The sequence below is a fragment of the Pleurodeles waltl genome, chromosome 3_2 (assembly GCF_031143425.1).
Source record: "Pleurodeles waltl isolate 20211129_DDA chromosome 3_2, aPleWal1.hap1.20221129, whole genome shotgun sequence".
Classification (NCBI taxonomy): Eukaryota; Metazoa; Chordata; class Amphibia; order Caudata; family Salamandridae; genus Pleurodeles; species Pleurodeles waltl.
Genome location: NC_090441.1, coordinates 155,112,323 through 155,125,506, shown reverse-complemented (window position 1 = coordinate 155,125,506; position 13,184 = coordinate 155,112,323). Strand labels below are relative to the sequence as shown.

Below are 13,184 nucleotides of genomic sequence, written 5' to 3'. Positions count from 1 at the left end.
CAATATCTAATGATCAGTTCCTAGATAAACTGACCAGCTTTTACTCAATGCTTCAATTATTCCTAAGAAAATAACTTGCTGTTGGATCATTGATCGGAATTCTGACCGGGTAGAAGCACAGAGTCAGCCCTTGTATCCACATGGGATGGTGTAAATCTCACAGTGGAGAAGAATGGAGTGGGCCGCCAAAGAATGGCGAAGAATGGAGTGGGCCGCCAAAGAATGGAGAAGAATGGAGTGGGCCGCCAAAGAATGGAGAAGAATGGAGTGGGCGCCAAAGAATGGAGTGGGCCGCCAAAGAATGGAGAAGAATGGAGTGGGCCGCCAAAGAATGGAGAAGAATGGAGTGGGCCGCCAAAGAATGGAGAAGAATGGAGTGGGCCGCCAAAGAATGGAGAAGAATGGAGTGGGCCGCCAAAGAATGGAGAAGAAAGGAGTGGGCCGCCAAAGAATGGAGAAGAATGGAGTGGGCCGCCAAAGAATGGAGAAGAATGGAGTGGGCCGCCAAAGAATGGAGAAGAAAGGAGTGGGCCGCCAAAGAATGGAGAAGAATGGAGTGGGCCGCCAAAGGCTTTAGGGCCTATCAGTGGCATCAGACACTGTCCGCCAAAAGACACTACCACATAGACTCAATCACCTCAGATAGGCAAAAGATTGTATGAAATGTATTGCCTAATATCCCAAGGAGAGACAACTATTCCGACTACCATTCGTATCCCCCCTCACACCTAACATTGTCATGAACCCCAGTTGTCCTCAGCTCTCTTCTTCTGTTCAGCCTCTACATACCCCCTTAGAAAACCCAAATCAGGTTGATTAACATAACATGTTGCAGGTAGGCAGATGATTGACAATTCGTTCTAAAAATAGATGGCCAAGAAGACCTGTACAAGCGCCTCCAGGCTATAGGTGCATGGATGGTTAGCTATCTAAAGAGCAACCCGAAGGCAGAGACCATAACCTGTGGACAACATCACCAGCCGACAGAGCAATGGGCCAAAACACTTGGTGCTCCTCCAGCTACACCAAGAGAAGAAACCTTAGGTAAATATGTACATTGCCTAGTACTAAACCTGTCCTGTTTCATCATATATTAACTTAAGCAAATCCAAAATGTTGTGGTAGGACTCCTCTGTCATAACCCTAGAGAAAACATGAGGCCAGTCCTGGAAACACTCCATTGGCTACCTGACCAGGAAATGAATGTCCAAAGCCTTTGGCATCATTCAGAAACGATGCAACCAAATGGTGCATTTCACACCTTAATTCTCAAATACATTTGCCTAAAATGTAGACACCTCCAAGATAAATCTGTATGGGTAATCATGAAATGACCAAACTCATCAAGGAAAAATGTTCAAACTTATTGGCTAGAAAAGTTTACGGTTGTACAGCAGTTATGAAGGAGCAATGATGCACAAGAAAAGGCCTGCCCTTTTTTTCCACTCACCAATACATCCACCCAGATTTCCTTCCTCCCTTCATCCATCCTTGTCCCCATATATCTTTGTCTCCATGCACCTATGTTTTTCTTCATATTCCATTTGCTGGCCTCCTCTTCATTCATCCATGCTTCCCTCCATCCACGTATCCATACATCTCTCCATACATCCCTCCAGCCATCCCTCCATCTATCCATCCGTCTTTCCATCCACTCCTCTCTGCATCTACCCCTCCTTCTTTTCATCCGTCCATCTGCCCATCTTTCCCTCCAGCTCTCCCTCTCTCTCTTCTTTCTTTTATTGTGCTTTGTTCGTTCCATTTGTTCACCTTGCATCACAGCACCACTACTGATATTTAGGAGTCTGTTTGGACACCAGTGGTATTTAATTATAGTCAAAGGAGAAATATACAATAATTTAAAACCAAATTAAGCTTTATACTAAACGGAATTCTGAAAGCATCCACCCCGCATATGCGGCTAAAGTAGGGGGTGGAGGCGCCTGACACCTCTGATGTGGAGCACTGGACACAAAACAAAAACAAGCCATAAAGTCTGCGCTTCAGCCATGCCCCAGCACAAATACCCCTGATGCTGTTGTGCTTTTACAGACAAGCTGGGAGGGAGAGGCAGCAACACGATATAGGGGAGTCCTGGCATTTCAGAAGGGGGGTTAGTAGCACACATGGGATAGAGCTACAGACCACATGCATTCTAATAGACTAATGGAGTTCGGAATGAAAGAGAAAAAAATAACTCTTAGTGTGAGCAGTGGAGGTACAGAAGTCAGCTAATCAAAGGAAAGTGAAGAAGCTACCTTCCAGTGAAGGGGCACGCGCAAAAGATGGAAGGTAAGCCATCCAATAGGAAGCAAGCAAACAAGGCATGACTATAATGCCGACCAATGGCAAGCAATTTTCATGATGTAACAATAGGCCTTTGGAAACCGGATGTATTATGGAACAACGCATGCACTTACAACGCATGCCTTTACAACGCGGTAAGTACAATACATGGTCATTACCACGCATGCACTTACCACTAAATGTTTTTACCACGCATATGCTTTTACCACGCATGTCTTTACCACAAAACTTTCGTAGTAAAGACAAAGTTGGTAAAGGCATATGCATGGTAAAAAGTAGAGGTAAGTATAACATACATTTTGTATATATATATATGTGTGTGTGTGTGTATAAATACACACACACATACATATATATGTAATATATATTTCTATATAAATGTGTGTGTGTGTATTTATATATATATATATATAAAATATGTATGTTAGAATTACTTCTACTTTTTACCATGCATATGCCTTTACCAAGTATGTCTTTACTAGAAACACACCTTTCCACCCAAAAACCCTACCTACCCTAAACCCTAAAAATTACCTTACCACCTGAAAACCCATACCCACCCGAAAACCTAAAAATGCTCTTACCACCCCAAATCCCATACCCATCCTAAAACCTAAAAATGTCCTTACCATCCAAAAACCCATACCAACCCTAAAATACAAAAAATCCCCTTACCACCCTAAAAACCCATACCAAACCTAAAACCTAAAAATACCCTTAACACCCCAAAACCCATACCAACCCTAAAACTTAAAAATACCCTTACCACCCTAAAACCCATACCAACCCTAAAACCTAAAAATACCCTTGCCACCCCAAATCCCATACCCATCGTAAAACTTAAAAATGCATTTACCACCAATAACTGTTACCCACCCTACACACTATATATATATATATATATATATATATATAAATAATCACTCAACCCACTTAATATTTACCTATACTTACCTTTAAAACCTTTACCACACATACACCTTTACCATGCATGCCATTACAAAGAAATTCATTGTAAAGGCATCCGTGGTAAATGTATATGCATGGTAAAGGTATATTCGTGGTAAAGCCATGCGTGGTAAATGCATATGCGTTGTAAAGGCATCGTGGTAAGTGCATGTTGCATTTACCACGTTGTAAGTGATGTTTCCCTTCGAAACCAGACAGCGTGTGCTGTGCCGAAGGCGAAACCTAATAATAGAGCTAAAGAATTAGTAAAAAAAAGAAAGAAATTGCAAAAGGATGCTGTAAAAAAAAGAAGATAATGAACGAGGGAAGGGAGGAATTAGAAAATAATTAGCAAAATAACTAGTGAGAAAGAAATAGAGAAGAAAGAAAAGAAGGGGATTTGGAAAAAAAGGAACCGATGCAAAAGAAATAAGAGTAGGAAACATCAAAAAAAGAATGAAATAAATAGGAAACGAAAGTGAAAGAAGGCAGGGGAGGAGGAGGGGAAGAAGCATGGAAGGAAAGAAGGAGAGAAAGGGGGAGAAAGTGAGCAGGGAAAAGGCGGGAAGATTGAAGAGTGGGAGACAGGGAGGTGTTGTCCAGGCTCTGTGCCCCCCGCCCCTTTCTTGGCGCTCTGTGGGCGCTGTCAGAGGAATGAGGAAGAGCGCGCCGCGCGCACTGTGGAGACCTGCGGGGCGCGAGGAGGCAGCTGTGTGAGGAGCGGAACTGAGGAAAGACGGGCACAGAGGAGTGACTGCAGGGGGACGAGAAACAGAGGAAAGGAAACAGCAGGGAGGGGGAGACAGGGGCAGAGGAGAGACTGATAGGAGAGACATACAGTGTAAGAGGAAGCACCTGTGTGGGGAGCGGAACTGAGGAGACGGGCACAGAGGAGAGACTGCAGGGGGAGGAGTAACAGAGGAAAGGAGACAGCAGGGAGAGGGGAGGCAGGGGCAGAGGATAGACTGACAGGAGAGACATACACTGGAGGAGAGGCAGAGACAGGCACTGGCACAGAGGAGCGACTGCAGGGGGAGGAGTAACAGAGGAAAGGAGACAGCAGGGAGGGGGAGACAGGGGCAGAGGAGAGACTGATAGGAGAGACATACAGTGTAAGAGGAAGCACCTGTGTGGGGAGCGGAACTGAGGAGAGACAGGCACAGAGGAGAGACTGCGGGGAGGAGGAGAAACAGAGGAAAGGAGACAGCAGGGAGGGGGGAGACGGGGGCAGAGGACAGACTGACAGGAGAGAGACACTGGAGGAGAGGCAGAGACAGGGGCACTGGCACAGAGGAGCGACCTCAGGGAGGAGGAGAAACAGAGGAAAGGAGACAGCAGGGTGGGGGGAGACAGGGGCAGAGGACAGACTGACAGGAGTGAGATACATTGGAGGAGGGCAGAGCGAGAAGCACATGAGACAGAAGCACAGAGGAGAAGAGAACGAGAGAGGAGAGCCACAGAAGAGAGCAGTAGAGACACCGAGAGTAACACAGAGAAGAGACAGCCACAGAAAAGGAATGGATAAAAAGACAGCCCGGGAGTAGAGACAAATAAAGGAAGAGACACACCGGGGTGGAGAGAGACGGACCAGAGACAAGCGGAGAGACACCCGAGGGAGTGGACAGGGGCGGGCATATAAGAGGTCAGGAAGGGTCAGACATCGTAACAGACGACTGTCAGAGGACACCTCGGGGAGAAAGGGCCCAGGAGACAGGGACACCGAGACATCACACAGTCTGGAGTCATTCGAGACATGCACTCCGAGACACACACACGGGGGCAGGGAAGCCTTGAGCAGTGACCGGAGCCCCGAGAAGACGGCGCGTCAGCCACAGGAGGCGCCGTCGGAGAGACATCAGCAGACAGGCAGCCTCGGGAGAGCAGCATGTGCGGCATGAGGAAGAGAGAGACCTCGGCGCCAGCAGCGCTCCTTTATCACCCGAGACGCCCCCTCATCTAGGAAGCAGTGTGGCCCTGCAGGATGGGGGTCCCCAAATCAAGGTAAGTGAAACCCATTGGTCAGATGCTGACCCGCACTTCTCAAGGTCCGGGTCAGAGAGAAGTTTGACGTTTGCTTTGTTGAGGTCACTGGCGACCCTTAATATTTTGTGCGGTAGCAGCGCCATGTTCTGGGACTGTAAAGCGCCTAGTGCGCGCATTCAGCACCCCGTCAGACAGGTTGGCGCCTGTGTGCCTGTCTAGATCACAGTTACTTCAGCTGTGGCTGTGTGAGGGAAGGCTGTTGGCCATGCTGTACCTTTGTTGAGTTCTGAAGCTCTGTATTAAACTTACCAGTTACCACTACAAAAAATACTAAACGATTCCCCGTGCCAATGCTTGTTTTAATGCATGCTGTGAATGAAAGAGTGAACCCTCACAAGATATGCGAGCAGAGTTTACATTTGGTTTTAAGAAGGGAGCTAGCAGGTTTTCTTTAAATGGACTAATTGCCTATGTCAAAATGTAAATCCCAGCTTGGAGGGGGCTCTCCGTGGGACTGTAGGCTGGTGAACTGGCCCCCACTAAAAAGTTAATTAGTCATTTGTGGACCTCTTCCCTTTGCAGACAAAATGCTAATAAGTAATAGCAGAGCACATTGTTACAGATGGGTATGGGTCATGGCTGAGGTGCAGAGAAAGAAAACAGGAAGTGCAATAATGGAATGGAGAATATAAGGGTAACAGAGAGGGGGAGAGAAATAGTCCAAGTGTGCCGTAGAGAGAAAACGAAGAAATAAAAAGATGAGAGAGAAAGAATGGAAGGTGAAAGGAAGGAAGGGACTGTGAAAGAAGGCCATCGGGATGGATGGGAGAGTGAAGGGACTGCTAGGTGAAAAGGTGACGGGATGGAAGGATGAAAAATGGGCACAGAGGGAAGAGTGAAAGGGTATATGAAAGGGTGAAGCGATGGATGTCTGGTTGGAGCAGTGCTTAATTTGAGCTGGTGCTTTCCGGTGCTCGGCACCCACCGGGACTGACAGTCTGCTATATGGTCATGCACTCCGTGTAATTCAGAGGCTAGCACAACAACAGGTGCTTGTTACTTCAATATAGCGCGCAAAGCCTCCCAACGCATTCCTATAGTTTGGGGGGCAAGACATAGTCGGAATTCACACACTTGGGGGGCACGCTGTTTAGTAGTTGTGTTGGTGTTGTCACTGGCGGCGCTGGCAGGGACAACGGGTGGTGCCTCCTGGCGAGGGCACTGGCACCCACTTTGTCTCACACTAAGCACTGGGTTGGAGAGGTCAGTGAATGAAATGTACAGTGATGGCTGAATAGATTGGATGGTGGAGGAACTGACAGGCGAATGGCTGAAGAACTAAAAAGGTCAAGGGTTCACGGACAGATGGCTGGAAGGGGAAGGAAAATCTCCTAAGCAGGGTCAGGCTTGCTCGCATTGCCTGCTCGGTGTGGTTCAAGTGGGGGGTATTTTAATTTTCTGGCAACTCATGTGACCAAACAGGCCAGTGCTGCAATGTAGCAGAACTTTGCGTGCTGGGGTTTTAAACCGAAAATGAATCATGCTGTTAGGTGAAAAAACAGAAATGGTGGACGTTATTATATGCAGGGCAAATGAAATTATGTAACAATGGAGCAGCAACTGATAGGACAGATTATGCGGCTAAGAAAGGGAAATTATGCGGCATGATGTAGCAGCATTAATTTTCTTGTTCAGTAACTATTGAAAGGGTGTGGGCAAACCTGCACCACATTAGTACAATCTTATCAACTGAATACAGCAATTACCAACCAAAAGGTGATGGGTAAAAGTTTTCAAAAGATTTGTCCCTGCTGAGATTTACATGCAGCACTAGAAACAAATTGTCTTTTATGTGAACTCTTCAAATTACGCAGCAGGTGGTGCATTATGTGGCAAGTAAGAACAATCATAGTATCATTGACCCTAAATATATGTGCGGGGGTCAATTGTCAAATTTCTGAAATGCAAATTAAATGTATGTTCGCTTTCTGCATTTTTTTCTTGTGGGCGATCAAGGGTTAAACAGGCCAGTGGCTGAGAGTGCGCAGAGCCGTCCACATGCAGGTGCCAGCATCCCACTAGGAATGGGCTAACATGAAAACTCCCTGGATAAACACAGTGCGGTGTTTAAAAGATGTTTTCCAGATTGTGATCACCCTCAGGGCCACCAGTGATTGAGGTAGATATATAGTGCGCAGAAACAGTATAAAGCTTCTCCCGCCTCCACCAAAGCCCTCGGAGGTGCCAAACTAGGAAATATTCGACCTTAAGACCCAGGAGATGTAACACACCTCTGTGCCACCTGAGACGAATGTCTGCCCATGGGAGAACTAGATTAGAGGCGCTGATTAGAGTTAAACATTTACAGGCAATTGATAATAATTGGTATGTTCGACGTTAATGTGCTAAAACTATTAGGGCGGGTCATTGGGTCTTGCTTTAATATGTTCTGAAGTCAATTACTTTAGAATACTGCTGCTGGCTTTCAAATGTTTCAGTAGAAAGCGCCTTGAAACTGTTATTTGGGGGTGTGAGAGAAAGCGCACTTGTTAGATGGGGCGTGGGGGGGGGGGGGGGACGGGAGGGGGTGACATAGAGGCCTGGATCAGACACAGGTGGGTGTTGGATGGGGGTGGGACGGTGGTGGGATCACAGTCCAAACTCTTTGCTGGTGGTGGCCCCAGAGGGAAGCTTGGGAAGGGGTGACCATGACAGAGAGTGAAGGTTAGGGGCGGAGGGGGCACTGTGTGAAAGCTTTGGAGGGTCCAGGTATAATAAATAAACAGGTGGGGAGAGTGAGAGGGAACCCCGAGGATGGGGAGGGGCTAGAGGGACAGACAGACAGTCTCTGTGTGACGTCTGCAGAGCTTAGAAGGACTCTCTGGGAGTATTTAGAACTCAAAGAAAATTGAACATTCAGAGCTGAGAATGATATTACCCCCTAGCCCATCCTCCTCATGCGTCATTACTCTGTGAGGCGGGGCTGCACCCCCAGACAGGCCTTTCACCGCACAAGCCCCATGGGCTTCCAGTTTCAGTCTCGCCTTGGGACCTGTCTGTGTTCCTCAGAGGATTGCGAGCTGATCCTTTTTAACTATTAGGGAGTGACAAAGTGATATCTTTTCTCATTGCCATAACATTGGCAAGAAGGTTGGGATAGTGAGGGTTACTGGTGATTATGTACCCTTGCTTACATTTTTTTTACAATAGGATTCTGTTGTAGACAGATCCTACAGTGATTATAAAATCCACTCCAAACTCAGGGCCATATTTATACTTTTTGACGCTAAACTGCGCTAACGCAGTTTAGCGTGAAAAATATTAGCGCCGTCTAACGCCATTCTGAAGCGCCATGCGGGCGCCGTATTTATTGAATGGCGTTAGCCGGCGCAAGCAGGCCGGCGCTGCCTGGTGTGCGCGAAAAAAAACCACGTACACCAGGCAGCGCCGGCGTAGGGGGAAAATGGCGTTAGGGCGTCTTAAAATGGGGCAAGTCAGGTTGAGGCAAAAAAATCGCCTCAACCCGATTTGCGCCATTTTTTACGACGCCCAGACGCCATTTACATGACTCCTGTCTTAGTAAAGACAGGAGTCATGCCCCCTTGCCCAATGGCCATGCCCAGGGGACTTATGTCCCCTGGGCATGGTCATTGGGCATAGTGGCATGTAGGGGGGCACAAATAAGGCCCCCCTATGCCACAAAAAAAATATTAAAAAAAATATATATATATACTTACCTCAACTTACCTTAATGTCCCTGGGGTGGGTCCCTCCATCCTTGGGGGTCCTCCTGGGGTGGGCAAGGGTGGCAGGGGGGGTCCCTGGGGGCAGGGGAGGGCAGCTGTGGGCTCATTTTGAGCCCACAGGTCACTTAACGCCTGCCCTGACCCAGGCGTTAAAAAGAGGCGCAAATGCGGGGTTTTTTGCCCCGCCCACTCCCGGGCGTGATTTTTGCCCGGGAGTATAAATACGACGCATATGCGTCGGAGTCATTTTTTAAGACGGGAACGCCTACCTTGCATCTCATTAACGCAAGGAAGGCGTTCACGCAAAAAAATGACGCTAACTCCGTGCACTTTGGCGCTAGACACGTCTAACGCCAAAGTATAAATATGGCGTTTGTTTTGCGCCGAATTTGCGTCGAAAAAAACTACGCTAATTCGGCGCAAACGGAGTATAAATATGCCCCTCAATCTTTCTGAGGCGACAGCATTGCCGGCCATGTTAGAGGTTCCTTTCTCTTTAAATGTCAAGAAGGCCTTAGGGATTTATTTGGACCAAACCAATGATTTTAGTTTCAAATTCTATGTTTGTGGCACATGCTTCAGTTATTAAATGGAAAAGTATCTTTCTCTGCGCTGAGCAGACGGGTGGGCCAGGCAGTATCACAAGCACTCTCGGTAGTGGGGGTGGGGGGTGCACCTCCTTGGGTTAATGTCCAGTTTTGCCCCATGACAGTGACTTCAGCGGTGTGGGCAGAAGCTGGGGGAGTCTCCCTACAGGAGATCTGTAGGGTAGCAACCTGGCCATCTCATCACACATTTGTAAAGCATTACAGGGTGGACCTTACTGAATCCTTAATGAGTAGCTTTGGGTCAGCTGTGATTAAGTCAGCTAAAAAGTAATTTGTTGATCTCTATAAATTCTATAACATCAGGTTGCTGGTGTGCAGTCTGTTTAAAATGGTAATTGTAATCTCTTCAACGAGTAATGACTGGGACGAAGTGGACATTTACGGCTGTAATGAAACCATTACATGCGGGTAAACTTCATTACCCCAAAACATAGTCCTTCTCTTCCCTCCTCCTCCCACCCGAGTGTTGCATCTCCAACAATGTTTGTTTCTTGATTTGCAAAGGAGGTTTGCAGGAGGGAAGGGCCCTTTTGCGTTGTGTTAGGGATGATGGGAATGAGCATAAAAGAATGACTTTGGGACCTTCATGATGAAAGGTCTGCCTGGGGGCATGACCTCCTTAAAGAGTATTGCCTGGAATGAGGGGAACTATGCTTCGAGCTAGTGATGTTTACTGATAAGTATCGGTTTCATGAACTACTCACACGTTAAGCAGTTTTGTAAAATCATGTAGTGTCATGTTCTGTGTAATCTTGGTGAAAACAGATTTTGACATACCCATTCTGACATACACTGGCACGGGTTTGCATCAGTTTTCTCATGCAAATCTTGTACCAAATATTACTAAATTTGTCTATGATTTCTGTAACATTAAACGTCTACTATCATTACCGTAGGAAATTGGGTTACTGGTTGAGGGGGTGAAACCCTACTCGAGCAGCAACCACAATTCTTGTCAGGGTGAAACACATGCAAACCCCAGATTAACCTGTGCTTAACCCTCTGATAACTTGGCACAAAAGCTGTCAGGCTTAACTTAGAGGCAATGCACAATGAATTTATGCACCACTTCAAACAGTAATAAAGTGAATTCACAACACAAAAAAAATCCCTACCCAATTTGAAAAAATAGTAAAATTTAATAAATTATTTGAGATCAAATTGACAAAAATCCAATCAGTGGAATCGAATATATGTAATTTCAAAGATTTAAGTATTAAAGATTTAAGAATTTAAAAGATTTGAAGCACCACATGGGGTTGAGGTCGACCACAATGAAGCACGGCCCATTTACAGGGACCAGTTTAGTCCCGCTAAAAAGGTTACCTTCTAGAGCCTGGCACGAAAACTTCAGTTCACGGTGGAGGGAGGGACATAGAGCAGAGAGAGCATCATGGATGGTCATTGCTGTAGCGTGAAGAGCAGGACCGGCATTGCAGATGGTCATCTCTGTAGCACGAAGAGCCTGTCTGGTGTTGCGTTAATCGAGATTTGTATTGGCGGTCAGTACTAGCTGTCGATGCTGTAGTTGCTCGCTGTAGGGCAGAGTCAGGTTCAGCAGAGCTTCGCATTAGTGGTTGATGCGGGCGGCAGGATCCTGATACGAACAGGCCCATTCTTGGTCACGAGGAGCCAAAAACTTTGGGATTTCTCCTTTTTTTAAACAGGGACCTAAACTGATGCCACACCAAGCCTCCAAGACCTGCAGGGCACCCCTTGGGGATCAGGAACATACTCCAGCAGAGGCTGGCAGGGCACAGGCCGGTGCTGTTTCAGGTCCAAGCAGCAGGACAGCTGTCAGATGCAGTGAGGCCTCTGGAGGTTGTTAGGTCCCTAGTAGCTCAGAGCAGGAGGTCATTCGGCTGACCCTTGGAATCACTTTAGCACAGTATGAAGGGTGCAGGTCCAGTCTTCTTTCTCAGCAAGTAGAGCACGTCGCAAACAAAAGGGTGTCCATCTTCTTTAGTATGCACAGGTCCAGCGGTGTACTGAAAAGGTGAATCTGAGGGTTCAATATTTATAACTTGGTGCCAGTTTTGAAGCAGGAAAAGCGTTTACAGTTTCCATCCCCATAGGTGCTTGACATTTTCTACCTCCCTGCCCGGGTCCCAGTTTTTGTTTTTATAATCTGTTTATTGATATCAATTACATAGAATGAAAGGTAAAGAGAGTATAACAAATCGACAAGCACAATAGTACATAACTGAAACTTTCCAGATAAGGTGGGTTCTTGAACATTAACATTGCAGGATTAAATGGCACCAATCTCAAACCTGCTGCATTCACAATAAAAGATACAGAGATAAATCAGTGAGAGTAAACAGGTGGGAGACACTGTCCATAGGTGGGACTGATTAGCTACTAATTAACAGAAGGTGCGTGGGTGGGAACGTGAGTTGATACATTGAGTACCACTTAGGGGTATATAGGATATGAAGATGTAAGGGTGCCAGTCAACACATCCTGGGTGTCTCGTGTCGGGAACTGCAATGCCTGGCCGGCTTTCCAAGCACAATTGTGATACAAGGGCCGATCATTCAAGGTGGGTGAATGTCGTGATAGCTGTGATCTCAGTCCAGGACACTTGTAGCAGAGGGCAGTCCCACACCATATGGTAGAATCCAGCTTCTGGCCGTCTGCAGTGGGGGAAGTTGGCTTGCACTGCGGGGAACATGCGTCCGATGCAGTGTGGGGATAAATATGTTTGGTGTATGTAAATGAATTGCGTATACCTAAAGGGAGGGTTACTGGATACTTCTTTGACCTATTGGGCACTTGCGTCCATGACTTAGCTGTGAGTGGACGGGGTAGCACACTATCCCACCTAGTCTTTGCTTGGACTATAGTAATTATTGACTCCATCAATATGAAGGAGTATATCATGGACATAGCGTTGAGCGGCCGTTAGGGCTACTCGCCGATGGCCTGATCCCCATATCAAGTCCAGCAGTAGACCGTTGAGGGCACAGAAGAAGGATTGGCGGAGGACTATAGGGAGCGCAGCAAAGAAGTATAGTACTGCTGGTCAGATTAAAATTTTGGCAATCGCTGTGCATCCCAGTGGGGACAGGGGCAGCGAACATCCAAAAGGGGAGGGTTTCGCAAATGGACAGAACCACATGCCCCAAGATGTCTCCTGAAGGGCGGCTTCAGAATCTCAAATGTGTATACCGAGATATTTAAAGGTGTCATGGCACCATTGGAGACGATGCCTGGGTTCTGCATCTCAGTGCGGATCAGGTGTTTGGGCATACGGAAACAAACATGATTTACTCCAGCTAACCCGGAGTCCTGAGCTTGAGCAGAAGACTTCCAGCATTCCCATCAACTCTGGTAAGGATGAGCCTACGTCGTGCAGGAACAATGGAGCATCGTTGGCGTGTACAATGATCCAATATGATGGGTCGTTAATTCTAAGATCCCCCATTCTACCGCGTGAAGGTGTAGGTGAGAAGCCAGGGGCTGCATTGCAATGGCAAATAATAGGGGCAACAGTGGGCATCCCTGGCGAGTGCCCCCTTGCTTGGGGAAGCTGTCTGATATCAGTTGGCCTGTCTTGCCCCAAGCTATCAGGTTAGCATGTCATATGAGT

At 47.0% G+C, this 13,184-nt stretch overlaps 1 protein-coding gene across 1 annotated transcript in view; it reads left to right on the top strand.

Annotated features, from left to right (window-relative positions):
- Positions 1-4,926: 4,926 nt before the first annotated feature.
- Positions 4,927-13,184, top strand: part of LOC138286610 (ICOS ligand-like) — a 240,243-nt gene continuing 231,985 nt past the window's right edge. The window contains exon 1 of the mRNA XM_069227041.1: positions 4,927-5,256. Within this exon, the coding sequence (XP_069083142.1) occupies positions 5,237-5,256 (20 nt within the window). The 5' untranslated portion in view covers positions 4,927-5,236. The remainder of the gene's footprint in view (positions 5,257-13,184) is intronic.